Source organism: Serinus canaria, chromosome 2, assembly GCF_022539315.1.
Source record: "Serinus canaria isolate serCan28SL12 chromosome 2, serCan2020, whole genome shotgun sequence".
In the NCBI taxonomy this organism is placed as follows: Eukaryota; Metazoa; Chordata; class Aves; order Passeriformes; family Fringillidae; genus Serinus; species Serinus canaria.
In genome coordinates this window covers 2,716,980-2,743,982 of record NC_066315.1, presented here as the reverse complement: position 1 = coordinate 2,743,982, position 27,003 = coordinate 2,716,980, and the positions used below count along the sequence as shown (strand labels likewise).

At 50.6% G+C, this 27,003-nt stretch overlaps 1 protein-coding gene across 1 annotated transcript; it reads right to left on the bottom strand.

The window, feature by feature from the left end:
- Window positions 1–1,427: 1,427 nt before the first annotated feature.
- On the bottom strand, window positions 1,428–20,094 carry HHATL (hedgehog acyltransferase like). Its single transcript, XM_050971808.1, has 12 exons — window positions 19,881–20,094; window positions 18,147–18,297; window positions 17,412–17,479; window positions 16,517–16,630; window positions 15,580–15,774; window positions 14,317–14,526; window positions 10,925–11,096; window positions 9,444–9,588; window positions 9,070–9,105; window positions 7,801–8,002; window positions 4,570–4,711; window positions 1,428–2,577 (listed from the first exon to the last, which is right to left on the bottom strand). Exons 2-12 carry the CDS (start codon window positions 18,250–18,252, stop codon window positions 2,453–2,455), a joined length of 1,515 nt encoding a protein of 504 aa, XP_050827765.1. The 5' UTR covers window positions 18,253–18,297; window positions 19,881–20,094; the 3' UTR covers window positions 1,428–2,452.
- Window positions 20,095–27,003: the final 6,909 nt, after the last annotated feature.

The window sequence follows — 27,003 nt, the reverse complement described above, 5'->3', positions numbered from 1 at the left end:
ATTGTTGTGCAGCACTTGTTCCTCTTGGGCTCTGTTGCTCTTTCTCCTCTCCTCATCATTATTATCATCACTACATTTTGTTTCAAATGTTAAACTGTTCTTGCCTCCACAGATTTACCTGTTTACCTTTTCTTTCTGATTCTCCTCCTTATGGGGTGAGGAGCAGTGAGTGAGAGAGAAACTGTGTGGGATTAAACCACAACAGTGAGGACACACAGACACATCCTAAAGGGATGCAGTGCTGCAGGATCCCTCCCACCAATATAAAATGTTACAACCAAAAGGATGGATGAAGGAATTTCAGCCACGTCAGGCTGAACAAGAAAGTGTCCAGTGTAAGGCTGTCAAGTGGGATTTATAATTGCAATAAAAAAATTGCTTTTCTTGGTAGAGTTTTATGAAGGGGCAGGCAGTAACCAGAGGGGATGAGATGAGAGACGAGCAGTGGATAAATCCCATCCTACAGAGGCATTCAGTGAGGCTGGGGGTGACCTGTGCAAAGCTGAGCTGGTTGAGACAGCACCAGGGGGCTCAGACCTCCTGGGCTTGTCAGAGCAGCAAAAGGTGAAGGGATAACTCCTGGAAAAGGAGGGCAAAGCCCAAATTCTCCCATGAACTGTCTCTAACAGATCACTGGCTGGGCTGGTGTCTAAGATTAGCTCCTTCTGGCAGCTTCAGCAGATGCAGCTGCTGGGTAAATATAAACTCTTAGTGAATGGGCTATTTTCTCTCCTGAAGTGTCCCAGTCAGGAGGGCAGTGCAGAGTCACTGGGCTTTGCCATGTGAGTCACCCACTTGGACGCTGGGAGGTGACTCTGTCCTCCCAGGCAGCCACAGACCTGAGCTGAGCCACCTCAGTGACAGAGCCCATGGTGCCAGCACCTCAGGGAGGTGCCACCTGTGCAAGGACACCCCTACAGAGGGCAGGAGATGAACCCAACCCTGCAGGAAGCACACGGTGGCAGAGCTGGTTGGATGGAAAAAGTAAATCTGGAATAAGGAAGACACCAAGAAACACCTATGAAAATCCCAGCAGTGACAGGTGTGTCAAAAAGGGATGTGACAAGATGCTACCAAGGCACAATAGCTGCCTCTTACTCCTACATTTTTGGTCAGGCTCCCAAAAGTAAAACCAACCTGGCTTCCAACCCAAAACCCACGTGGGTGAAGTTTGCTGGCCACAGGCTCAAGATATGTACAAAACCAGAGTCAAAATAAAGGTGAATATGAATCCAGCTGCAGCCCAACCTTCTGTCTGGTGATGACAAATGGGTTTGTGCTGAAGTCACAAATGTCCTGTGCCACTCTTTTGGGGGGCAGGTGAGGACCTGCAAACAGATCCTTGTCCTCTCAGCTCAGGCATTTCCAGGGGTGTCACCTGCAGCCAGCAGCATTAACAGGGATGAGCAGCAGGTGCCAGAGTTATCCAACATTTATTGGCTACATAAATAAGAGACATTTACCAGGGACTTCACAAATTACTTTGGCAGAGCTGAAAGCTGGCTAGGAACCCATCCTGCTTCCCCCACAGGGATGCACCAAGGTCTCCAGCCCACTGCAGAGGGCTGTGGATCCTGCCTCCAAACAGACAGAACTCAGACTTAAGGCCACTGAGAGTTACTCTAAAGTGCAAGAGAGCTATTTCTGTGTCACAAACCCACCTTTCCCCCAAGGCACTGTGTTTCACATGCTCCCAAAGTCTAATTCTCCAAGGAGTCTCCCATGGGCTTTCCCTCCACCACCCAGCCCCACTCCTTGCCCTTCCCCTGGGGTTTTTCTCCTTTGATTGTGTTCAGCTGTGTGCTCACCCAGCCCTGCAGCAGGGCTGTGCACACCAAAGGCAGCTGGGGAAAGGGATGGAGGTGAGCAAGGGGCAGCTACAGCACGTTCTGCCCCTCAGCCATGGGCAGGAATGTGAGCTGAGACCTTTGTCCATGGCATGTAAAAAAATCTGAGGTGGGGTTTGGCTTGAGTCCCAGGACACATGTCACAGCAGGGTGGTCGTGGTGGCCACAGCAGTCTCAGATCCAGCAGTGCAGGACCCTAAAACCTCCAGCCATGGGGTCTGGAGAGTCTCCTCTGGGAGACAAGGGCTGAGGGGGAGCCCAGTGCTGGTGCACCAAGCCTTGAGGGAAGCAGGGGTGAAATCTCTGAGCCTGCACGCTGTCAGAGGGTCAGGAAAACAATGGGGATGGCTCTGGCATGGGAGAAACATCCTGGGAGCTGCCTCAGCATCCTGCCACGCCTGGGGAGACTGTGAAACACCCGCTGTGCCTGATGGAAGATCTTCCCTGCAGCAAGGGGGTGACCTGTGCCTTCCAGGTGACCTCTACATGGATGAGCTACAGCAGTCCGATTGTCAGGAGGGCTTGGAGAGCCCTGGCCAGTGCCTGGCCTGGCAGCAGTGGCTGGGAGGGAGATGAAGCTTCAGGGCAAGCCTGTGGTGCCTCCCCTACTCCAGCTTGGCCTTGTCCCCCTTCTGCTCCTCCTGGAGGGCCAGGATGCGCTCGCGCTCCTTGATCAGCTGCACGCCGCAGTAGGTGATGAACCAGATGGACAAGGTGCTCTCAGGGAAACCTAGGGCAGGGAGGGAGACCTGGTCATGCAGCTGTGCTGTGCCTAACCAGGCCAGTTCACCACCAGCACAGCTGCCTCTCAGGTGGGCTTGGGAGGTCCCACAAGCTCATGGTGGCCAGTGACATTTTTCACCGTCGATCCAGCCCTGCAGCTTCACCAAGAGGAAAATCCTCAGGGCTGGATTTTAGGTGAAGCTGTGCCAAGCCCCCCAAGGCACCATGGGCTGCAACTGAAGTGAGGATGTGCTGGAAGGGTTTTGAGCCCCTCTTACCCCCAAAAATCCTTCTGCTCCCCAAATTCAGAAGTCATGGTTGACTTTCTGCCCATTGAACCTGCCCATGTCCATCGTTGCTCAACACTGTGACCTTCTGGAAGCTTTGGGCCCCATTGATGCTGAGGATCAACACCAGCTTTGTCCTGCCTCATTTCCTCTGCTCCAGCAGACACCCTGCACCATCCCAAAGGTGGCAGGTACAAATCCTCATCCTGCAGTCTGTACATTTCTAATCAGGGCATTGTGGCGCTGTTTTGAAGTCTTCTTGTCCTGCCCTCAGTGGGGACACAGTGTCCGCCCAGGAAAATACATATTTCTGTCACCTACGTCAGTGACAGAGCTCTCCCTCCTCTTCAGAAGGGTCTGACGGTGTTTGCAATCACAAATCTGGTCTCCACAGCACAGGGGTGGATCCAGGGTTTGTTCCTGCTAAAACAGGAGCTGTGCAATGAATAATGCAACCAGCAAAAGCCAGCCAGCTCAGCGGGCTGGCACTCCTGGCACAGCGAGTGTGACATTATCCATCCCCATCCCAGAGAGGGCTCCTCAGGGCTATTTATACCCTGGGCAGCTCAAGAAGGCTTCAGAACAGTGCCACAATGCACTGATTAGAAATGTACTGTCCCAGATTGCAAGGCAGGATGTATCTGTATGGCATTGTCCTTTGTCAAGCAGGCAATTCCCCTTATCTCTCTCTGAGTGATCACAATCACTCCTCCCTCGGGAGGGGCACCTGCTGATAACAGGCCATTGAATGTCACTGCATGGCTGATAAGAGCTACAGCATCCCACTGGGAGATGGGAGCCCAGGGGGAGGAGCCAAGCATTCCTACCTGGATATAGTCTGGAGATTCTGGAACATCAGCACAGCTTCTCCAGTGGATTTCCCAGAGGAACAGCTGCCTCTTCCCCTAGATTGTCAGAAGAAGACTGCACCCTTTTCTCCAGGATCCCTGCTCCAGCAGAACCACCCCTGGCACTGCAGGAGGGCTGAGCCACAATTCCAATGGGAATGGGACTGCTGCCAGCACCCTGACCCACAGGTGTCAGGCTGTGTTCTGACTCTGGCAGTGTTGTTCTAGTTTACTGCAGTGTTTATTTTATCCTTTTTTTGTCTTCTCTATCAAAGAACTGTTATTCCTACTCCCATATTTTTTGCCTGAGAGCCCCTTAATTTAAAATTTACAGCAATTCAGAGGGGTGGGGAGGGTTTACATTCTCCATTTCAGGGGAGGCTCCTGCCTTCCTTAGCAGGCACCTGTCTGTTCAAAGCAAGGCACGTACAGACTGCAGGATGAGGGTTTGTACCTGTCACCTTTGGGATGATGCAGGGTGGCTGCTGGAGCAGAGGAAACGAGGCAGGAGGAGTCAATCCCTTTCTCCAGCAAGGGGAACATTTCACAGGCAGGGACTCAGCCCTGCTTGGTGAGGTGAACGTGACCTCTTCAATGCTCCAGGGAGGCTAAACCAGGCTCAGGCTGTGCCAGGAGCTGTACAAGCACACCTGGCAGGCAGCTGGTACCCCAGAACACGCAGTGAGGAGCAGGGAAGGGCTAAGAAACCACTTTTTGCAGAAGAATTAAGGCCATTTGCAGCAGCCACATCACAAGCCAGTGGCCAGGGCACTTTGGACCCAGAAGGATTCAAGCTGCCAGTCCTCAGCTGCCACAGCAGTTCAGACAGGGGTGTCTCAGTGGGGAAGGCTGGCAGCACCTTACCCATCACAAGGAGTCTCTTGGTCACCAGCAGAGCAAACTCCAGGCTGTTGAGGGCCAGGATGTTGTAGAGGACGATGGCCCAGAAGTTCACAGCCCCAAAAGCTGCCCTGATCCGCCGAGACATGGCCCCTGACAGCTTGGCCTGTGGAGGAGAGAGGAGCAGAGGGGAAAGGGTCTCTGAGGAAAAGGGGGAGACTGGGGCAACCCCAGCTGGGATCCCAGAGAGGAGGCAAAAATCAGAGCAGCTTTTAGTGCCTCTGTGATGAAGAAATGAAAGGACAAGGAAAGGATAAAATTGCTCTGCTGCTTTGGGGACTCTGGGCTGGGTCCCATGGGTAGGGGCAAGATATTAGACACAGTTTCATGGTAATTGTAAAATCACAGACACATGGAAGGGTTTGGGTTGGAAGGGATCTCAAGGATCACTCATTCCCCCCCTGCCATGGCAGGGACACCTCCCACTGTCCCAGGGTGTTCCAAGCCCTGTCCAGCCTGGCCTTGGACACTCCAGGGATCCAGGGGCAGCCACAGCTTCTCTGGCAACCTGTGCCAGGGCATCCTCACCCTCACAGGGAAGAATTCTTTCCCAATACCTCATCTAACCCTTCCCTCTGTCAGTTTAAATCCATTTCTCCTTTTCCTGTCCCTCCACATCCTTGTCACGAGTCCTGCAGCTCTCTCAGATCCTCTTTAAAATGAAATTATTGAATCCTGCTTTCTCCACCTCTTGCCACTCCTCAAGGCAGAAGAATCTGTTATATCCAGGATTATTATTAGATTATTATTACATGCAAATCACTCCTGGCTCCTGGTAAAAATAGTTTCTTAGGAATTAAAAAAAAAAAAAAAAAGAGCTCAAAAGCCAATGACAGCAGCAGAGGGGAATTGTCAGTGGCACATAATCTCCAGGATCAGCTGCTGTGAGTGGAGCAGGGATGGAGCTTAGAGCAGCCTTCAAAGAGCACGGTGAGCCCCCAGGCTACTTAGGGCTGGGAATTGTGGAGCTGCAGGGAGGGGGATTGCACTGCCTTGAGAGCCTTCATCCGATTAGGAGTTCAGCCAGGAGAGCAAACGGCAGGATTGCTCTCCACGGCTTCTATTCAAAACAGATCTTTAACTAATTTAGGACCTCCAGGATTTAAACTGGGAAAAAGAAATGAGGAACTTGTGATAATTTATTTGGAAGGAATTTGTGATGGGATTTTGGAATTGTCGTTTAGTTTTTTATATTTTATTTTTTTATATATGGTTTATATTTTATATATTTATTTGCATTATATTTTTATATTTTAATGGAAGAAATATATTTTTGGAAGGAATTTGAGATGGTATTTTTGAATTGTGTTTTATTTTTTTATATGTGGTTTATATATTTATATTTATACTTAATTTTTTATAGGTAGGAAGGGTGAATTTGGTTTATATTGTTATAATCTGGTTTAAAGATTTATAAGATTTTTTAAAATATTTATTTATAAGATTTAAGGAGTTATTGATTAATAAAATATTGTTAATAAGGATACTTATGTCTTGGATTTAATTTTAAAATATTTTGTTTTATGGATTTCTGTTATAGTGTAAGGTTTTTTTAGTTAATTGATATAATAATAATATATAAATTATATATAATTATAAATTATATAATATACATGTATATCTTGAATTATATATAAATTATAAATTATATATAATAATATAAATATATATTATATGTATGATATATAAATTTATAGTACTGTATTTTAATTTTTAGGGTTTTTTGTAATTATTTTAATTTTTTATATTTTAAATTTTTAAACTTTCAATTTTTAAAATTTAGTTTACCATGGTTTTGTTTTAAATTATAAATTTATATTTTTGATTTTAGTATTTAAGTTTGGAAGGTTTTTTAAAGGTTTTGGATTAAATCTTGGGTTTAATTCTAAGGTTGGGTTTACAGGTCTGAAGTTCTGAGAGTTTCTTGTATTTCAGATTCCAACAGGAAAATAATTGTTTTCAGGGTGGAAGTTTTGGTTCCAAACAAAGACAGGGCACGAATTATTAAAATTATTTTGAAATTATTATTAAAATTATTATTAAATTATTATTATTTTAAAGTAATTTGTTCTAGCACCCAAACACTTGATTTTAAAAGAAATCAGATCAAAAACACTGAGAATGCCAAGATGCTCTGTGGAACAAGAACAAATTAATTCCATAAGGAAATATATAAACATTTCTCCCCATATCTGGATATTCCCCATATGCATAGACCTATCCCCAAGGACAGATATTGACAGATATCTCATATTTTGTGTCCATCTGTGGCACTTTGATGCCTCATTGGAGATGCATTCCTGCTTCTCTTGGACCTCAGTTTTCCCTCTGGAATTTCCCCCGAATCTAAATTCCCTGTGAAGCAGCACAGGGTTTGTTTGCTCTGGGTGGGTGACAAAGTGCATGGAATGAAGGGACCAGAGCACCAGGACCTTCCCTTGCACAGCTCAGTAGCTGAAACCAAGGATTGCCCAGGGATGTCACCATCCCTGGAAATGTTAAAAAACCCCCATGGATACAGCACTAAAGGATGTGGTTTAGTGGTGGGCATGGTGGTGTATCATGGACATATTTTATGAAAAATACTTTTCCTAGGATTTTTCTCCTGAGAAGCTGAGAGGCCTCAGAAATGAAATGTAAACAATGATTTTCTGCTGCTGTGGAATGCAACAGGTGCATCTGGGATTGGTCTCATGGGGTTGATTTTAATTAATGGCCAATCCCAGTCCAGCTGTGTTGGAACTCTGGTCAGTCACAAAATTTTATCATTCCTTTCCTTGCTAGCTTTCTGATTAAATCCTTTCTTCTATTCTTTAGTGTAGTTTTAATATATCATTTTCTCTTAATATAATATATATCATAAAATAGTAAATCAGCCTTCTGAAACATGGAATCAAGATTCTCATCTCTTCCCTCCTCCTGGGACCCCTGCAAACACCACCACAGTGGTGGTCCAGCTGGCTGGACAGCTGGACTTGCTGGTCTTTCCCAGCATTAATGATTCCATGATTTTGAAGGCCACAGCAAAGACCTCCAGGTCTCCAGGCAGGAGCCCCACGGCATCCTCAGGGATTCTGCTCTTCCTCCTCACCCAAAAACCTGACCCCTCCAAGCCAGTGTGAGCTCCCTCCAGGCACAGACATTTCCCAGCAGCAGAGCTTGTCCCAGCCCCTGGAGCTCTCCCCATCCCCTCACCTCCAGCTTGGCAAAGGGCCCCAGCTGGAAGAACTTCTGCACCCAGAGCTCAAAGTTGAGGCCGAAGCAGTTGACGAGGGACCAGATGTAAACGACCTGGCAGGGCCCCAGCCAGAGGGTGGTGATGGCAAAGGTGGTGATGCTGGCCACCAGCTCCTTCAGGATGTTGTCGTGGTTCTCTCCAATGTGGTCATACACGTACCTAAAAAGGCAGGGAAGGTGGTTAATGTCACGGATGTATTTTATGAAAAATCCTTTTGCTAGGATCTTTTTCTCCTGAGAAGCTGAGAGGCCTCAGAAATGAAATGTAAACAATGATTATCTGCTGCTGTGGAATGCAACAGGTGATCTGTGATTGGTCTCATGGGGTTGTTTTTAATTAATGGCCAATCCCAGTCCAGCTGTCTCAGACTCTCTGGTCAGTCACAAGATTTTATTATCATTCCTTTTCCTTTTGCTTGCCAGCCTTCTGATGAAATCCTTTTCTTCTACTCTTTAGTATAGTTTTAATATATAATTTTCCCTTAATATAATATATATCATAAAATAATAAATCAGCCTTCTGAAACATGGAGTCAAGATTCCCATCTCTTCCCTCCTCCTGGGACCCCTGTGAACACCTCCACAGGTTGGTGCTCCCTGTAGTCCAGGAGATCCCTCTGGGGTTCCTTTTCCCAAGCTCCTCACAGAGAGGTCAGTCCAGAACATCCCAGTAAAACAGGAGGGATGTTCTGGCAATAAATTGATTTCTGCTGTGCCCCAGCTGCTTGGGACTTGTGTTCTTACAAACCCATAAATACTCAAGGACAAAATATCCACCTTCCCCACTCTGGCAGGTAAAATCTGGGGTCTCTCAGACTTGCTGGTGCTCAGGATTTTACCACAAAGCAGCCACCACTCTCCTCAGGAGAGGTTTGCTGGTGTGAACTCGTGGATGAGGGGAGCTGAAGGGCTGAGGAAGATGAAGATGGAGCTGCAGTACTCAGCTCCCCTTTCCTCCTGGAGAAATATAAAGCTGGCTCTTCTTCCTCTGAGGGAACCCTAAACCCACCAGACTTAAAGGGATTTTGGGACAGCAATCTTTCATTGCCAGCTTTGGAGGAGGGGCTGTTCCTTGTGCAATTAATTCAATGGGTTTGGGGCTAAACAGAACAAATAGTGGGATTTATCCAGAAGAGAGGATGTCCCAGCCTTGGGATGAACAGCACGTGATGCTTCATTGCTCTGGGGTGGATGAACCAAACTAGAGGTGGTTGACCAGACACTTACTTGCACAGCCAGTCATTAATCCCTCTGTCAAAATGCCTAAAAATAAGATTATATGAACATGTTAAAACACACAATGACAATAAAAACCTTTGAAACAGAGAAAACACCCAATCCCCTGGCAAGGCACATCATGGACCTTGCTCTCAGAAGTCCTCCAGGCTCCTTCCTTGGACAGATGCCACTAGAGACATGGTTTAACTTTTCTCCTTATCTGTTTCTCCCCACCTAAGAATATTTCCCTGGGTCCTGGCCAGGTCTAGGCTATGGTTTCAGGTGGTCTCCAGCTCACAGACCAGCTGCCCAGGAGAGCCCAGGTGTCCTCCCCTCCACACAGGTCCTGTCCAGCTCAAACACTCTTCATTCAGGACACTCACGTTTCAGCAAAGATGTAGAGCATGGTGATGCATTTTGGGGGCTGGGGGGGCTCCAGGTGGTCCAGTCTGGCAATGGTGTTGATGACCCCAAACATGACAGCAGCTTTCACCCAGTCATACACCAGATTGGAGTAGGCCAGGCCAGCTGGAGCAAAAATGGGAGTCAAAAAGGGAAAAAAGGAACACAGAATGCATCAGGATTTCTGCAGAGCAAATCTTTTAAAACTAAGTTTTATAAGAGGCTGCAACCAAAGGGCAATTTCTTCTCGGGGTATGAGGGAGCAAACTGCTCATTGGTCCTAGTGGTCCAAGAAATTCTGTAATTTATTCCATCATTGTGCCTTCCCTCTGAGGCTTGTTAGGCTTTGATGAACTCATCACAGTACTCAGGTCTGCCCTCTGAGCTTTTATTGGCACCTCCATCAAAATTCCCCCCACCCCAGCTCCCTCTGGTCATGGATGTCCATGCTACAGCAGAGCCAGGGTCAGAACCTCTGACTTTGAGAGGTGTCTGGCACTGGGAAGCAAACCCTGCAGGGACAGCTGTGAAAGATTTCAAATGCCTCTGCAAGGAGCTGCTAAAATGTCCCTGTCTTGGTGGGATCCAGCTCCCGGATTAAGGGAAAATCTGACCACTCCCAACATGGTCAGTCCAGTCAGAGGAGCTCAGCTCCCTCTGGAGTAACACAGGGTCCATCTAGCCAGGGCTCTTGGGACACCCTAAATCCATATTAGTGCCCCTCCAGCTGCATTAGGATTTTATCCTGGCCTCGAGCTGCCACTCTGGAGTGACAGGAGGCTCCTCCAGCCCCTGCTTGGCCTCTGCTGTGTGGTGGTGTCTGAAATGCTGCCATCAGACATGAATGTGATCATCTGGAGCCCTCCCTCCAGCTGCCAGTGCTGCTTCCATCACTTTTCCTGGGAATTTGCCTTCTGGAAGTCTCTAGCCCAGCCATGCTTGGAGAACACCCACCTTTAGGTAGAGATTATGTTGCCCTGGACACTGTCCATGTAAGTGTTGAATAGACTCTTTTGGGACAATCCATAACCTCTCTGGGCACCTCTCCCAGAGTCTGACCACTCTGTGGACAACTTCCCTTACATGCAATCAGGCTTTGCATTGCTGCACATGGTTTGCTTTATCCTGCTGATTTTTCAGAGGTGCTGAGCTCCCTCCCAGTCCAAAGGTAAAAAAATAATTTGGTGCTCAGCTTCCTAAACCCCAGACTAACCAATTTACCCTGTGAAAAGGCCAGACCAGCACTGTGTGCTTTCCAGGGCCACCCAACCTCCAACCCAACCTCCAGGACCACCAACCAGCTCTGTGCATGCCCAGCGTGAGGATGAGGGGTTTTTTACTCAAACCTGTCCAACACAGGCATTCCCAAAGCCTCTCAAGGGGGGTGGACAGAGATCTGGATCATTCCCCACTGCTTTGGAGCTGAGGACAGGGGTGAGCATGCCCAAGCATGGCCACTCACCCAAGGACCAGTCCGAGAGGCGGTTCACGAACTTCAGGTCAGAAGGGAGGGTGAGGATGTAGAAGAAGTGGAAGAAGATGTCCACAGCCACGATGGCCCCCACGTGGAGCAGGGCATTGACACGGATGCTCTTCATCTCGTCGTCCTTGCGCCTCAGCTCTCGGGTGCTCACCTGCAGGAGGGACAAACAGGGCAGGGCTGAGCCCAGGGACAGGATGGGTGTTGTTCCTTCATCCACAAGGATGGCCAAGGCCCAAACTGGGACTGATTCATCATTCTCCTTTAGAGGTCACACCGTGGACTACGTGGCCCAAATTTCCACTGATTAAGGAATTCCCAAGGGCTGGCTGAGGTGAGCACATGCACAAGGAACAGGACATGTCCCACCCACAGCAGGGCTGAGGACAGCAGGGATGTCCCTGCTGCATCATCCTGCTGTTCCCAGGGGTTTCCCAGCAGGGCAGGCATGTGGTCAGACAAAGGCCTGGCTGTCCTCAGGGACTCCAGGTGGGCTGAAATCCACTCTGACCAGGGAGCTCCCAGGGTTTCGTGCTCTTTCTGCCGTGATGTGCTCGGGAAATCAACTTTGCTTAAGGACAACCCCTTCCAAAAGGCACTAAGAGGGAGCAAATGCTTGCACCCATCACATCTCCAGGATGGATTCCAGGGTTGGAATCCCAACCTGACAGCTCTGCCTGGGCCTGGTGTATTTTTGTCCAGGGTCATCTGGAAGGAGGAGGAAGAGGAGGAGGAGGAGGACTGATGATGGCTGAGGCTTCTGCCTCAGAATCCTGCTCTAACCGAGAGGGAGACTTGCTCGAGGGGCTGTCCTGAATTGGTGGGACCTGATTGATGGGGATTTCATCTCTGCTGTGTCCTGCACAAACAGGGCCTGGGGTGTGCCTCCAGGAGCTGCCACATCCCTGCTTGCTGTCACATAGCCATCAGCAGAGTGAGCTCTCAGGATTACATGGGGCAGAGCCACGTCCTTGCTTCCCCGCATCGCCGTAAAATCGCTGCTCTATTCAAAATCCTCTTATGTTTATTACTTCCCCTTTATTCCCTGTGAGAGGTGGGAGCTCTCCCTGCATAATCCACTGGCTGCTGCACTAGCCCTGTTGTCAAATCCAGATGATTCCTGAGAATTAAAGCCTTTGCCAGATTTTTTTTCTGTGCCTGTTAAGTACCAGGTGCTTTGAGGATACAAAGAGGTCGCTGGTCCCTGAGCTGAGGGAGGACAGGGTCTGGCATGGAGATGTGTGGGTGGGCACAGAACCTTCCTTCCATGGAATCACAGGATGGCTTAGGCTGGAAAAATCCATTAAGATCATTGAGTCCAACCATTAACCCAGCCCTAAACCCTGCCCCAAGTGCCACATCTACACATCTCTGAAACACCTCCAGGGATGGTGACTCTACCACTGCCCTGCAGAGCCTGCTCCAATGCTTAACAACCATTTCCCTGAAGAAATTATTCCTATTATCCTGTCTAAACCTTCCCTGGTGCAACTCGAGGTTTTTTGCTCTCATCCTCACACCTGTGTGAGGTGCCAGCACTTGGCCACCACCCCCTTGGGATCAGGACTGCGTCACTAACACTCCCAACCCTAGAAAGGGGGATTTTCTCCCTTGATCTCAGTAAAAAAGATGATTCTCCACCCAAATTTGGCTGGCCAAGCCCTGGTACAGGTGAGTTCCCATCTCACACAGGGATGCAAGAGCTCCACCAGGATGTAGGACCAGTAGGATCCAAAGGGACAGATCTGATCTCTAACAAGGCCACACATCCCACCCTGGGGAAAGGTTCCATCTGCCTCCAGCCCTAATTGCTCTTGGGCAAGTAAGAATTCACCCCTGCAGCCAGCTGCAGCTCCAGCAGTGCAGGGGGGATGTAGCCAGGAGATGGCAGTGGTGGCCAGGCCAAGCCAGGACCCCCGCCCGGGGCAGGGGAGAGGGGCTGGGGACTTCATCCTTGTGCCTTTGGGGTCTGAAGCAGCAGAGAGGGGAATTGCTCATTAAGTGGCTTTAGACAGCCTGGTTTGGGGTTGTGCAAAGGAGCAGGAAATAAAACTCCCCTGGATGTGACTCTGAAGGAGCAGTGGGAGTTCAGGTGTTGGAGACACGAGGAGTTTCATGTTCCCATTTGCAGGTACCTGGCAGCATCCCTGACAGGGACACCAGAGCTGACCTTATGATCTTCAGGGTCTAAAAATAATTTTTAACATGTCCAGTAAGACCTGAGGACTCTTGTTCCTTTTAAGAGGCACCATGAAGTTGTTAATTCCACAGGTGAAGAGCAGGCAAGGAGCAGGACTGGGATCATGGCTCATCCTGGAGGAAACATCCCAGTGCCAACCCTTTCTCAGGCAACCAAAACCAGCTCCACGTGTGAGAGAAGGTGCTGGGCTGGTGGGCCTTCAGTCTTCTCCTCCTCAGGAGGCTCTGGCTGCTCTCCCCTGCCCTAGGCTGGTCTTTCTTCTGAATCCACAAATATTTTTCCAAAACATTTTTGTATCCAGGCATGAATCTGGGTCCAAAAACTCAGTGTAGCTGTTCTTCTGCAAAAGGAACCGGGGGTGGTGGTGGTGGTGGGAATCCTCCACAGCACCACTGCTGCCCAAACACCTCCCTTTGCCAGCATCACCAGCTTGCTTCGGTGGCCAAGGCTGATCCTTGGTGCAGAAGGAGGCTGAGGTGGGAAGAGTGACAGGGGACACAGCACTGCTGGTTTCCTTGATCTTGGGCTGTGGAACAGCTCCAGAGGTCCCAGCCCAGGCTTCTGCTGGTGTTTTCCAGTTCTGTTTGGAGTCTGCTCATCCAAAAGCTCCCTTGGTTGTGTGGAACAGGCAAAGATTTGGGGCATCAGGGAATGTCATGGAGCCCTTGATTGCTGGAGCTCAGCCTTCCACACAGCCTTATTTATTTCCTGAGAAATAACTTGCTCTAAAGACACACAAACCCTCTCTGGAAGCTCCTGCTCCCTGGGTGAAGCAGATGGATAGAAATGGGAGACAGAAGTGTCCTTGCTGTCACAGCCTGCAGAGGTCCCATGGGTGGGCTCTACACGAGTGGCCCTCACCATGAATGTGCTGGGGTGACAGCACAAGGAAACTGAGGCACAGATGCCCAGGAAGCAAGGACATCAGAGCAAGACCCTCCGTTGGGAATTGGTCAGTGAAAATGGCAAAAAACCCAAAAAGAAGGTTAAAAATCCATCAGTTTATGCCCTTCCCCACAAAAATGCACAGCCACAGGCCAGAGGTGACCACAAGAAATTCTACAACCATTTGCACCTTCACTGTGGGGAAAGTTGGGGTTTTTGTAGACATTGACCCCAAGCAAATAAATTCTGGGGAGAAATCCTGCCCCAGCCTGGCCTCAGGCTCACTCACCTGGGCGTGGAACTGGTCAAAGGTCATGACAGGCCCGAAGAAGAAGAATGGGAGGTAGAAGTTGTACTTGAGGAGGTCGAAGATGGAGAAGATGCCCTCCTCCTTGTCGGAGCTCTCGAGGGCGAAGCTCATGCAGCGCACGATGGTGAAGGTGCAGCCCCCGTAGAAAAGAACATCTTGGAGATCAAAAGCTCCCGTCACAAACCCACTCTGGGCAGGAAACAGAGAGTTACCAACAGGAACATGGTGTCCCTTCTGTGCTGCCTCGCTGTGTGGGGGACACCACTCCTGGGGCAGCAGAGAATTGTGTGGGTTGGGGGGACATTAAAGCCCCTCCAGGGCCACCCCTGCCATGGCAGGGACAACTTCCACTGTCCCAGGTTGCTCCAAGCCTTGTCCAGCCTGGCCTTGGACACTGCCAGGGATCCAGGGGCAGCCACAGCTTCTCTGGGAACCTGTGCTGGGGCCTCCCCAGCCTCACAGTGAATTTTTTTCCTAACATCTCCTCTAACCCTGACCTCTGCCAGTTTAGTTTTCAGTTCAAGGAAAACCTCTAATTATGCTCTGACACAATTGTCTCTGAAGTTAATGAGCTGGAAAGAGAAAACTGGGGCTCGATTTCCCAGCTGGCTCCTGCAGCTCAGAGCAGTCAGGAAGTGGTAGATCCTCTTGGCCATGTCACCAAGCAGCTGTTGGTCACACAGCTTTGGTCTGGGGTGACAATGTCACCCTGTCACAGGTGTCCCCAGAGAGTAAAGCAGAGCCAATTGCTTTGGGATTGATGGAGAGGGAGGGAACCCATCTTTGGAGGCAGGGAGAGACAGCACTGTCCTGCTGAGGGACTGAATATTTTGGTAAAGTCCTTCCTGGGCTTCTCTCCACCCACCAGTGAGATAAAATCTTAGCTAGGCTGTGACCTAAGAGATGGGCATCACTGAATTTATTCCAGCTCTGTGTTACAGCTGGGGAAACTGAGGCACAGGGCAGCAACAGGCTGACAAATTGCTGCCTGGGCAGCAAGAAGGACTCAGATGTCCTTTGTTCTGGAACAGCATGAAGCCACCAAAACATGACACGAGCACTGTGGGATTACTCCCACGCTCACACCTCAACAGTCCCTTCCCTCTAAAATGCTGTGAGGGCTCTGATGCAGCCAGGAGAAATGGCCAGGGCCTGGGGCTGCCCCTCCTGGGGGATGGCCCCGAGGAGATGGACACCAGTGGGCTGGAAATGGGGCAGACACACGGCCAGCACAGCACCCACCTGCCACGAGCCAAAGGGCTCCACCTTGAAGGAGGCGAGGCAGCAGAGCCCGGCCACGTAGCAGAGCCACTTCTGCTTGGCCAGGGCCACCGAGTAGAGGAGCAGGCAGTGGGACAGGATGATCATCAGGTAGACCAGCCCCATGCTGGCCAGCACAGCCAGCAGCCCGTAGATCATGTACATCACAGCCCGGTGCTGGGGAGAGAGCGGTGTGGTCAGCGTGGTGGGAGCCCTGAGCCCAGAACACCCCCAAAACCCCTTCTGTCAGAGCCCAGGACATCCCTCTGGCTGCCCTGGGGGACTCCAGACCCTGGCAGGGGGCTCAGAGACCTTAGCATGGAGTCAGACACACCTGTACCTTGGATTTTAGCCCATGGAAACCATTCCCAACGTTGTGTGAGGAGTTACAAGCCACAAGGGTTTGAGTAGAATGACAGTGAATTTATCACAGGGTGAAAATATAGAATTTTGGGGATTTAGATTGGGGGTTCAAGAGGCAAGATTGAACAATCTGGGCGTGTTCTGTCCTTCTTCCTCTTGTCCTCCATCTTCTGCTGTGATGGTGGCACTTCTGGATTGGTTTGGAGCACAGACAGACTGTCTAACACAGGTGATAGGTATTGGAAAATTATTGTAAATAAAGTACAGGTAGTTCTTAGTATAAAAAGCCAACACCACCCCAAGGGCAGGAACTGTGCCACAACCCGACCTGCTGGACAGAGCTCAGCAGGGCAGAGAAAGAATGGAATAGATAAGAGAAAATAAACCACCTTAAAAACCAAATCTGAAGAATTTTGACTTCTTCGATTGCGAAGCTGGAAAAAAAGACTCTTTAATACCTCGGGAGCCATTTCAGCAACACTAAACCTGAGACCCTTCCACAGATCCCAGGCCACCCCTGGTGCTCTCAAATCCACGCCAGCACAGCCCTGCTCACCTGTGGCACGGTCATGGAGCAGATCTTGCCGAAGAGGACGTGTCCCGAGAGGGCGAAGATGATGATGTTCCTGAACGAGGTGAACCACATCACCCACTCAAAATCAGCCACGTCCTGCAGGAGCAGCACCAGGCACTTTACTGCCCCCAGCTCCACAACTTTTAGAACTTTTTGTTCCCATTTTCCACCCAAGGGCTCCTGAGCTCTTTAGCTCAGATATAAAAACCCAGGAGGGACGTGCAGAGGTCGCTCGTTCCAGGGCACTCAAAGTGGAACATCCACAGCCCTGCAGTGATGCCTCAGGTTTGGCTTTTATATTTTCACATTCTGTGATGCTTTAGGGTGTGGGTCTGAGGTTCACATCAGGGCATGGTGAGCTCTGTGCACAGAGCAGGGAGACAAAACAATTCCTGCTCCAGCTGGGCACCAAGGACAAATGAGCCAAATCTCAGCCCAGGAGCACAAACCCCGTGGGCTGGAGAGAGAAAAACAAGCAGGGTGGGAGTGCCTGGGCTAAAGCTGGGCTGGGACAATGAACTGCAAGGTGGGAATGGAGCAGAGCTGATCCCAGGGAGAGACCCCGGGAGCGCTGGTGCATTTTGGGGCCATTTTGGGTCATCTTGGGTGCAGCCCTGGCTGGGCTCTGGTACTGCCCAAGGTGGAACCATTGAGGCCTCCTAATAAATCCCTGCTTTATTCTGTAACTCTGTCTAGTATCTGCTAGGTCAGCCTTCACAAAACTTCAGCAGGGCTGGTGTTTTTCCCACTACTTTAGGAAGAAAAACACAAGTCAGGTGGACCTCACAGAAGCGTGTCAGCAGCAGAAAACCCAGCTCTGTTTCTCCACTGACCAGGCTGTCTGTAGCTAGAAAAGCCCAAGCCCTTCCTCACTCACCATCTTCCTGCCAAAGTAGTGCCAGCCTGGCTTTATGCCGTCCCGAAAGGCTTTCCTGTTCATGCTGTCTGCAGAAGAACCAGAGTTACAGGCAGAGAAACAGCTCTGGGAAGCAGGATCTGTGTTCAAGCCAGGGCCAGAACCTTCATCATTGTGATAATGAGCCACCAGGGCTCAACACCCCATCCCAAAAGTGCCTCATTGCCATGGACAACCAAAAGAGTGACAGCAGGTCTCTGCAGGAATTTTCAGTGAAGCCTTTTTCTCATTACACATTGCCTGGCTGATCCCATAATGTTTTTGGATTTGTGGGCTTCCAAACAAAACCAAAACCAAACCAAAACAAACACACACACAAAAAAAGGCCAAAAACAAAACCAACCAAACAAACAAACAAAAAAAAAAACCAACCCAAACCAACAAAAAAACCCCCAAACCAAATCAAAAAACAAAAAAGGGAATCAGCCCTGCATGGGCAGGGTGGTGGTGGTTGCCTGGTGTAGCACTACCTGGAGAGCTGTGACATCCCACAGCCTCTTACCCTGAGCCATGGAAATAGGGACATAAAGGCAAAAAATCCCTTTAAAAAGGATTTCCAAGCTGTTTTCTGCAGCAGTTAAAGCCGGGCATCTGCTGGTGCTATCAACAGCTGTAAAAGCAGGAGCCTGGCACCCATGGCCCCTCCCGGGGGATGGCACCCATGGCCCCTCCTGGGGGATGCGGGGGCAGCGTTACCTCTGGATGCCTCGAAGATGCCGCTGCCGCTGTAGAGCACGGCACAGGTCACCACCAGGGCATAAAACCCCAGCTCGTAGCTGGGGAGCATCGCCTTAACCCCCATAGTGGGAGGTGACAGCCCCGGCCGGCACCAGGGAGGGATCCACACCTGGGGAAAGGAGAAAGGAGAGGGAGGAGAACCGGGGATGAGAGCTCCCCTGCCCTCCTGTCCCTCAGACACCCTAAAATCCTGCCGCTCCTCCCCAGCTCTGCCTTGTGGGCTTCCCTGAGGGCTGAAGGGAAGGAGAGGCTCGCACCTGGGGCACAACTCAGGTGCAAAGAGGTTCCCGCAAGCCCCACCCGGGAGCCAGGATTTGGGGTCAGGAGTTCCTGTTCTTCCCATTATCCCGATGTTCAGAGCCGCTCCGGGATGGGCTTCCTCCAGCGTGTCTCTGGTGTCCCCTCCTCCAATTTCTGCTTAGATCCGTGGAGGGGATCCAGGACAGAGCACGGAGACACCTCTGATGGAGGGGTCGCGATGGGTTTCTCCATCTCCTGCTCACCTTGCCCAACCTCCGGCTCTTGGGGTGCTCCCAAAGCTCCGTGATCCCAAATTTCCGCTGCCAGGAGCCTTTAGGACCCCGCAGACACGGCTGAGCCCCCCGGCGGCATCAGCAGCAATTAGCCCTAGGGTTAATTACTCCTTCGAGGCTAATTAACCTCTGCGAGACGTGCCTTGCGGCTCCGCAGCCTCCCCGGCTGTGTCCGGCAGCTGCCAGAACAGGAGCAGGCGGGATGCGGGGGACAGGGACAGGGGACAGGGACACCCCGGTGCTGGCACCCCCCGCCACCATCCCTGAGAGCGCTGAAGGGATTAAGGCGCAAAAGGCGCCCGGTCACCCTCTGAGTGCTCTGGCAGCCGCGTTGCAAAAGCTTCTGCGGTTATTAAAATCACTCCATATTAAAATTAAAATATTATTAAAATTAAAATAATATTAAAATTATTCTTTTCATTTCAAGCGTTTATTTTTTGTTTGGTCGCCGAGGTTTTTAAGCGGGGGGGTGGGGGAGGTCTTTGGCAGCAAAGCGGGGTGACCCCATCTCCCCCCGGCGTGGACCAAACGCGTTTCCTGGGGAGAATTTCGGGTTCATCCCAGGGGGAATTTCGGGTTCATCCCAGAGGGAATTTCGGGTTCATCCGGGGGGAATTTCGGGTTCATCCCAGAGGGAATTTCGGATTCATCCGGGGGGAATTTCGGGGGTGGCCCCGCGGTCACTCCCGGTGCGGGGCCGCTGCGGGCGGGCGCTGCCCCCGCGCTGCGGTGCCCCTGCGGCGGGAGGGCGCGCACGGAGGTGCCTGTAAAAAGCTTTTTTTTCCTCCTTTCCTCTCTTTCCGAAGCTTCTTTTTATTTATTTTTTTTTCTTCTTTGGCGAGGGAGCTGGCGGCAGGCGGTGACCAACCCTGCGGGGGGCTCGGGGGCTGGCGGGGACCCCTCGGATGATTTTAACTCCTGATCGCTCCGGGCTGCCCAGGGAAGCTCGAGGGGGTCCCAGCAGAGCCCCCGTGGCAGCAGGACAGCATCATCCTCATCATCCTCACCATCCTCACCACCCTCACCCCCCGCTCCCTCCCCGGCCCCCGGCCGGGCGCTGGGGACACGCAGAGGTGACAGAAAGCCCCGAGGAGCGGGAGCAGCGTGTCACCAGCCGCAGCGTGGCCCCCCCAGCCCAGCATCGCTCCCCGCTACTGACCTTGAGCCCCGGGGCCGCGGGGGGAGGCGGGCGAGGGTCGGGGATCCAGCGTCCGGCAGCGCGATGGGGACAGGAGGGGGGCAAGGGAGAGGGGACAACTACCGAGGGTTTGGGGACGGCTGATTTGCCCTAGAGCATCTCTCAGCCCGGCTCGGGGAGGGGGGCAGGGGTATTTTTGGGCTGCCGTCCCCCCAGCTTGCCCCTGGAGGAAGTTTGGCTGGGAGTGGAGCGGAGCAGGCGGGAGGTATTTTTATTTTAGAGCAGCACTGCAGAGGGGGGTGGCTCGGGAGCTGTCTGTCACGGCAGCTGCTGAGAGGACCCGTGCTGGCTGCCAAAGCTCACCCCGAGCCAGGGGAGCCGGCCCTGGGAGCCCCGGGGCTCGGCAGCCCCAGGCAGGGACCGGCTCCCTCCCGGGGTGGAGTTGGGTCCCCACTTTTAGCCCTGCAAGGGAGGGGTTGCCCCCATCACCTTGTTCCAAAGGAAGTTATCATTGTGTGGGGATGGGGAAACTGAGGCACGGAGCCAAAGGGAAGTGTGGTACCTACTCAGCCTGGGCAGGGTTTAAACCTGAGTGAGGCTCAGAGGCTGCAGCATCTCCTGCTGCCAGGTAAGAAGCGTCAGGACAAGAGGAAACAGCCTCAAAATGTGCCAGAGGAGATTTAAGTTGGATACTACTGAAAATCTCCTCAGTGAAAGTGTTGTCAGGCACTGGAACAGTGCAGGTGGAATCACCATCCCTGAAGTGTTCCAAAAATCCCGTAGATGTGGCACTCTGGGGACACGGTTTAGTGCGTGGTTAGCACTTGGATTCGGTGATCTCAGAGCTCTTTTCCGACCTTAACGATCCTGGGATCTCCACAAAACACCTTTGGGGTGTTCCAGCATCCCCAACAGGGGACAGAAGGGGCAGGGCTGGGTTGTGGCCTCTGTTATCTCAGGGTGGGCAAACACAGCTCAGCCAAGAGGAGAGGCCAGTACAGCCTCAGGCCGTGCCCAGTGCCCACATCTGTCACCAAGCCCCTGTGACATCTGGGCACGGCTCACCCTGGGGCTGGCTCCCTGAGCATCCCTGGGCTGCCTGAGAAACAAGGCAGAGACTTTATAAAAATGTTATATGTTAATAATTTTATATTGTATAAAGTTTTATTGTATAAAATTTTATAAATCCCTCAGTGGTTGGTTTGTTTAGGGGTGAGGTGCTGTGTTCTGGGAGGGAGGATCTGCAGCCCTGGGATCAGCCCAGCTCTGCTGTTGCACTGGCTGTGAACAAAAAGGCCTTTTTAGCATGGTTTTGTTTTTCACCTGGTGCACACAGAGAGGCTCTCCCCAGCCAGGGCTGTGTGGTGATAACGAGGTGCTCTAATCTTGCAAAAAACAAGGTCCACTCTCCTGTAAAAATTTAAAAGTTTAAGGACAAGAGGAGGAAAAGACAATAAAGCAAAGATTTATGGCTGGGTGCTTGGTTTTCAGCCAAGAGCAGACCTGCTGTTTTGGAAACACCCTTTATATACCACTTCTATGGATCAGCCTGTTACATATTCACAATTATGCATATTAAACTTTTCCCCAAACTAGTTTACATGTTCCAAGAACTGTTTAGCAGGGCTCTTCCTCGGGTCTGCCTTTTCAGAGTGTGTTTATTTCTTGGCTGTGGTTTTATTCTGTTCTTGTTATCACCTTTAGTTTGGGCTTTGGTCTATGTTTTCTACTGATGGTAAGTTTGATAGTTGGCATATCAGAAGTAGGGGTCCTCTTCATATGTCCAATGAATGTTATCTCAACCAAGCAGGAATTTTAACACAAATATACTTCTATCAGTTATTTCACTGCTATGGCCAACAAAATAAAAACTATATTTTTATAACAAAGTTACTTTAACATTATCCATATGGCATCCATTTTAATATTTGTGAAAGGCCAATGGTATAATATTTATTTATAACAATGTGGATGCAGCCCCTCGGATGGCCCAGCCCTGAGCCTGCTGCTGCAGCTCCATCCCTGCCTGGGGGCTCCCAGACCTGCTTTAATTGACTGGCTAATTAAGAGATCTGTGCAGATAAGCACGGGACACAATTCCTCCCAATTCCTCCATCTCCAGGTGCCCGTGGCAGGCAGGGATTTGTGGCCAGCAAGGAGGGAAAAGAAGTCTGTGCACACGGATGGACATGGGCTTGGTGTGGTGGTGGGGAAGTGCAGGGAGGCAAGGAGGAAAGGCAGAGCAGTGTCACCCCCCTGGCTCCCAAACCCACCACTCCCCATCCCAATCCATGCAGAAAGCAAAGGCAGCCCTCAAATCCATTAATTTCCCTTTGGGTTTTTTTTTTTTTTGTTTTTTTTTTTTTTGTCACAGCCCCATCATGCTGCTCCCCCTGGGCACTGGCATCATTTAGAGAGTTTCAGGCAGATGGTAGATTTTCACCTTCTATACTATTTTTTTTTTTTTAATCCTGAGAAATCTGTGATCCTGCTGAATTCAAAGTGCAACACAGGTGAAGGACCAAGCAGTGGTTTCTCATGAGGCTCTGGGAGCTGTGGTGATAAAAATAATTTTGCTTGAATTTATAGATATTTTAAAAAATTAAACTCCCCCCTTGCTCATGATTTCTAATATAATAGGATTTATTTTTAATTTGACCAGGGTGTCTTCCTCAGCACTGGGGACATTTCTGTGTTTTATGGCTTTATGCCTTTTAACTGCTTCAAGTGATGTTTTTTCAAATATTTGGGGAGTTGCTGGAAGTTGTGGCACAGGATTTGAGGCCAGGCCCCTCTTTAGTGCCTGAGAAAGGTGGTGGGGTTCCAGGAAAGGTGTTTGGCTTTATCTCAGGGAGCCTTGGGACAAACTGGGGATGTTATTGGGGACACCAAACGAAGCCCCTGGCTGCTGTGACGCTGCTGCTGGAGCAGAAATTTGAATGGGAAGCACAGAAGGTTTTAATCACAGAATCCTAGAATAGTTTGGGTGGGGAGGGATTAAAGTTCCTCTAATCCCACCCCCTGCCATGGGCAGGGACACCTCCCACTGTCCCAGGCTGCTCCAAGCCTTGTCCAGCCTGGCCTTGGGCACTTCCAGGGATCCAGGGGCACCCACAGCTGCTCTGGGTACCCTATGCCAGGGCCTCACCACTCTCACAGCCAGATATTTTTTCCCAATACCCCATCTAAACCTACTTCCTTCTGTCAGTTTAAAGCCATTCCCCCTTTTCCTACACTCCATGTCCTTGTCCAGAGTCCCTCTCTGGTTCTCACAGGCCTCACATGGATTATTTTCACTGCATGAGGTTGTCCCTTTGGGTTCCTCATGCAAACATCACTGGGAACATGCCAATCCCACCAGGATGGCTCAGGAGAGAGGGATGTGACCATCCATCACTTCATCCATCATCACTCCATCCATCCATCCATCCATCCATCCATCCATCCATCCATCCATCCATCCATCCATCCATCCATCCATCCATCCATCCATCCATCCATCCATCCATCCATCCATCCATCCATCACCCCTGTCAGCACCCCCAGAAGGGCTCTGCCCATCCCCCAGGGCACCCACTGACCCATCCAAGCTCCCAAACCTGCAGCCACCCCAGGGGAAGGCTCTGAAGAGGCTCCCACACCTCCCCTCACCCAGACCAGGTCAGACCCAGCTGCCTCCAGCTCCTCCCCTCACAATCCCCTCCCATTCCCCAGAAATGCCCCAGTTAGCTCAGTGACAGGCTGGAAAACCCCTCTGCTCCTTGCTGCCTCCCCCAGATCCCTCTTCTCCCTGACCAACGAGCTGCTCTGAGCCCAGGATCCCTGCCTGGGATGGTTCTGGAGCTGTAAGTGGAGATCCCAGGGATTGAGGTGGCATTTGTGAGTGAGGCCAGCCTGTCCCATGGGAGCAGCCAGCTCAGGAGCTGGAGGGAGAGGATGAAGGGAGGAATGAGAAACCCAATACCCCTCTTGGCTCTGTCGTGGCTTAATTTAGAGCACAGGGGCTCTGCCAGAGTGTTTTTCCATTTAAAGCTGAACCTCTTCCCTTTTGTCCTGCACTGTGCCTTGCAGGGCAGTGGCAGCTGATGGCTGGGGCTGCTGGGGGGGGCGTCAGCAAAGCAGTTTCCAACTCAGTTCCCCTTTGCCACCAGCTCCTTCCCCGTTTCTCCCACATCAAGGACTGAAATCCATCTCCTCCTGCTGTCCCTGTCCTGCTTTGGAGCCTCAGGGAGGGCAGGATCCACCCACAGCCCCAGTCCACAGCTCTGAATTCCCATGGGATGGGCTTTGACCCCCCAGCTGATCCTGTGCCCCTTGTCCAAGCAGATCCCAGGGCAGGGAGAGCTCTCCTGTGTCAATACTGTCTACATTTCACCACCCTCATGCAACTTAATTCATGTTACAGCCACTTTGGAAAGCTCTTTGCAGGTAAACTGCTGGCAACAGGCCCAAAGGAGAGGACAATTCATCAAAGATCATTTATTCCCAGCAGTTCAGCTGTACTTTGGAAGGGGATGCATCCATCAGGCACTTGATGGCTGCTCCATGGAAGAGCTCTGCCCAGCTCCAGGGCAGGAGACAGATTTTGGGTCAGCCCAAGTGTTTGGAGCTCATATTTGGAGTTAAGAACTGCCCAAATCCTAACAAGGAGTGCCCATAACTAAATACTGGCAGCAAAATTAACCTTAACTGTACCCACCAGCCTGTGCCAGAGATGTCACCTTTAGCCTGTCACCACCATCAGCTGCAGTGAGAGGCTGAAAAAACTCAGAGCTTATCAAAAAGCTGCCTGGGACATGGCTTCTCACTGGATGAGGGTTGTCCCAGTGAGGAAATGCTGGGCACTCACAGTGCTTTTATCTGAGAGAGGCAAAGCGATGGCTGGCTGCAAACTGGAGCCAGAGAAATTCAAATTTGAACTGAAACACAGGATTTTAACAGGCTGGTGTTTATCCATGAAGTAAAAAAAAAAAAAAAACTACTGAAAGTTCCAAGGGAAGCAGGGGCTTGTGGTGATTTCATATCAGGTGTATGAAATATCACCTGGAGGAATGTGTGCTGGAGAGATCCTGGGGCTGAGATCTCCAGTGTGGGGATTTTGCAGGAAGAGAGAAAAATATTGTCACTAATTTTGTTCTCTGAGTGATGGGTTGGGGTGCAGGGGGCTGCTGCTCCCAAGGTCTGCCAGGGTTTCTTATATTTAGCAAAATGCTGCAAGAAAATTGGTCTCATCCTTTGAAAAGTGGGAACCAGCAAGAGCCAGCACAGGAAGAATTCAAGCCAGGTCGCTCTGGGAAAGTGCATTTCAAAATACAGAGAAGCCCTGGACATTCTGCAGTCCCCACTCTGACAGGAGACAGATTGCACATTTCCATGAGCAGCAGCTGCTTACAGGTACAGGCTGCCTAAATAAACTGCTTTATACTGGTTGGGTTCTTTCTGTGATAAGCATGTGGTGGTGCAGAAAAAAGGAGAAAATGCTTCTGTGCAGCAGCAAACAAGCACAAGGTTAAAGAAATGAGTGTTGCAGCACTTGAGGTTTTCAGGAGAGTCATGTGTGTTCTGTGAGATCCCAGTTTCCTCCCTGTGCTTCAGGGGCTGACTCAGAGCCCTTTTCCTGGAGAGAGGTTTGCTCTTCACAGCTTCCCTGGGACAGGGCACAAGGAAGGGCAGCAGATGCCTCTGCTCTGCTCCTGGGAAAATATTATTGATTCACACTCCTGTGTAAGTGAAATCAGAACCTGCAGCCCCAAGTTACAGCCTGAATTTAGCAGCCACTGCACAGCACAGCTCCCACAGCCCTGCTCCTGCTCAGGCAGCTTTTCCAAGGGATCTGCTCACTCCTGCAGGTCCTTAAAATCCCCACCAGAGGATTCCTCTGCTCTGCAGAGGCATCAGGATGGAGCTGAAACCAAAGCTGTGGCTCCTCTCAATCCAGGATTTATTCCTCAAGTTGTCCAGAGATGATTGAGGGTTACAAGATGGTTTTTCCTCTGATGCTACTGGCAGGAAAAATATTGCAATGGATGGTTGTGCTTTTTGTGAGAGAGCTGGGCTGAGCTCTAGGGCAGTGCAGAACCCTCATGAACACAGGGAGAGTTAATTCCCTGCTAACTCCCAGCTTATCCCCAGCTCCCTGACTTCCTCCATCAGGGACCTCAGGAACTGTTTGAAAAGAGACATTTTTTGAAGAGAGACATTTCTGAACCTAAACAGGAAAAAAAAGACAGGGACAACACATCTGCAGTGACTCCTGCTCTGCTTTTTTCCACTCTGCACAGGGGAGTCAGGATGAAATCCCTGTGCTGGGGAAGGGAGCAGTGGTTTTCATGCCTAAAAATCCACTTTGCACTGGTGGTGCTGGCTGGGGTTAAAGCCTGACAAACTTCAGGCTCATAAAAAGAGGCTAACAAAGCAAAGGAGAAAAAAGAAAAGCTTTCAAGACTTTCAAGTGAGAAACAAAGCAGCACTGTACAAAAATGCCTGGCTCTCCATTTGCCTGGAATCCCCAAGGCTGCTCTGCACTGGCAGGCTGCATGGCAAATGCCTGATTAGCTTGCACTCTGTGTCCTCACTGTGCTGCAGGAGAGAAGGACAGGGCTGGCAGGGTTTGAAGCAGCTCCAAAAGTCCCAGCACTGCTGCAGTGAAGACCTGCCTGCATTTTATAGCATTTCTTCCCAGGGAAAACAAGATCTGCCTGATGGATGAATGCAGAGACCCAGAAACAGGGAATTCATAACCTGGATGGCAAGTTTTGTATGGAATGAGCTGAATTTAAGGTAGGTTGACTCATTACAGGGGTAATCTGCACAGCTCTTCAGTGGAAACTCAGTGGAGTTTCAGAAAACTGCTGCCAATATGTTCAAGCAAAGGAGGAGGTTTGGAATGATGAGAGGAGCCCACCCAGAGCTGATTTTGCAGATAGTCCCAGGTCAGGCTAATCCTGTGCCTGAGCACTGAAGTGCTACAGAAAGCCTGAGACAGGCAGGTAGCAGTGTGGGATAAAAACAGAGCTTGTTTTGTTCTAAGGAAGGGGGCTGGCCCAACTTTTGTACAGCAAATTCCTTCCTGAGCTGATAAAGGCAGCAGCAGATTGAATATCGAGCCCTCCAAGGGAACACTGAGCTTAAACCTGGAAGGTTT

Coding starts and splice junctions, on each gene's coding strand:
- HHATL (XM_050971808.1), bottom strand. CDS start 18,252: ATGGGGGTTAAGGCGATGCTCCCCAGCTACGAGCTGGGGTTTTATGCC. Junction 15,775..16,516: donor GCTCCATGACCGTGCCACAG/GTGAGCAGGGCT, acceptor CTCTCTCCCCAG/CACCGGGCTGTGATGTACAT. Junction 11,097..14,316: donor TTGACCAGTTCCACGCCCAG/GTGAGTGAGCCT, acceptor TCCCTCCTGCAG/GTGAGCACCCGAGAGCTGAG.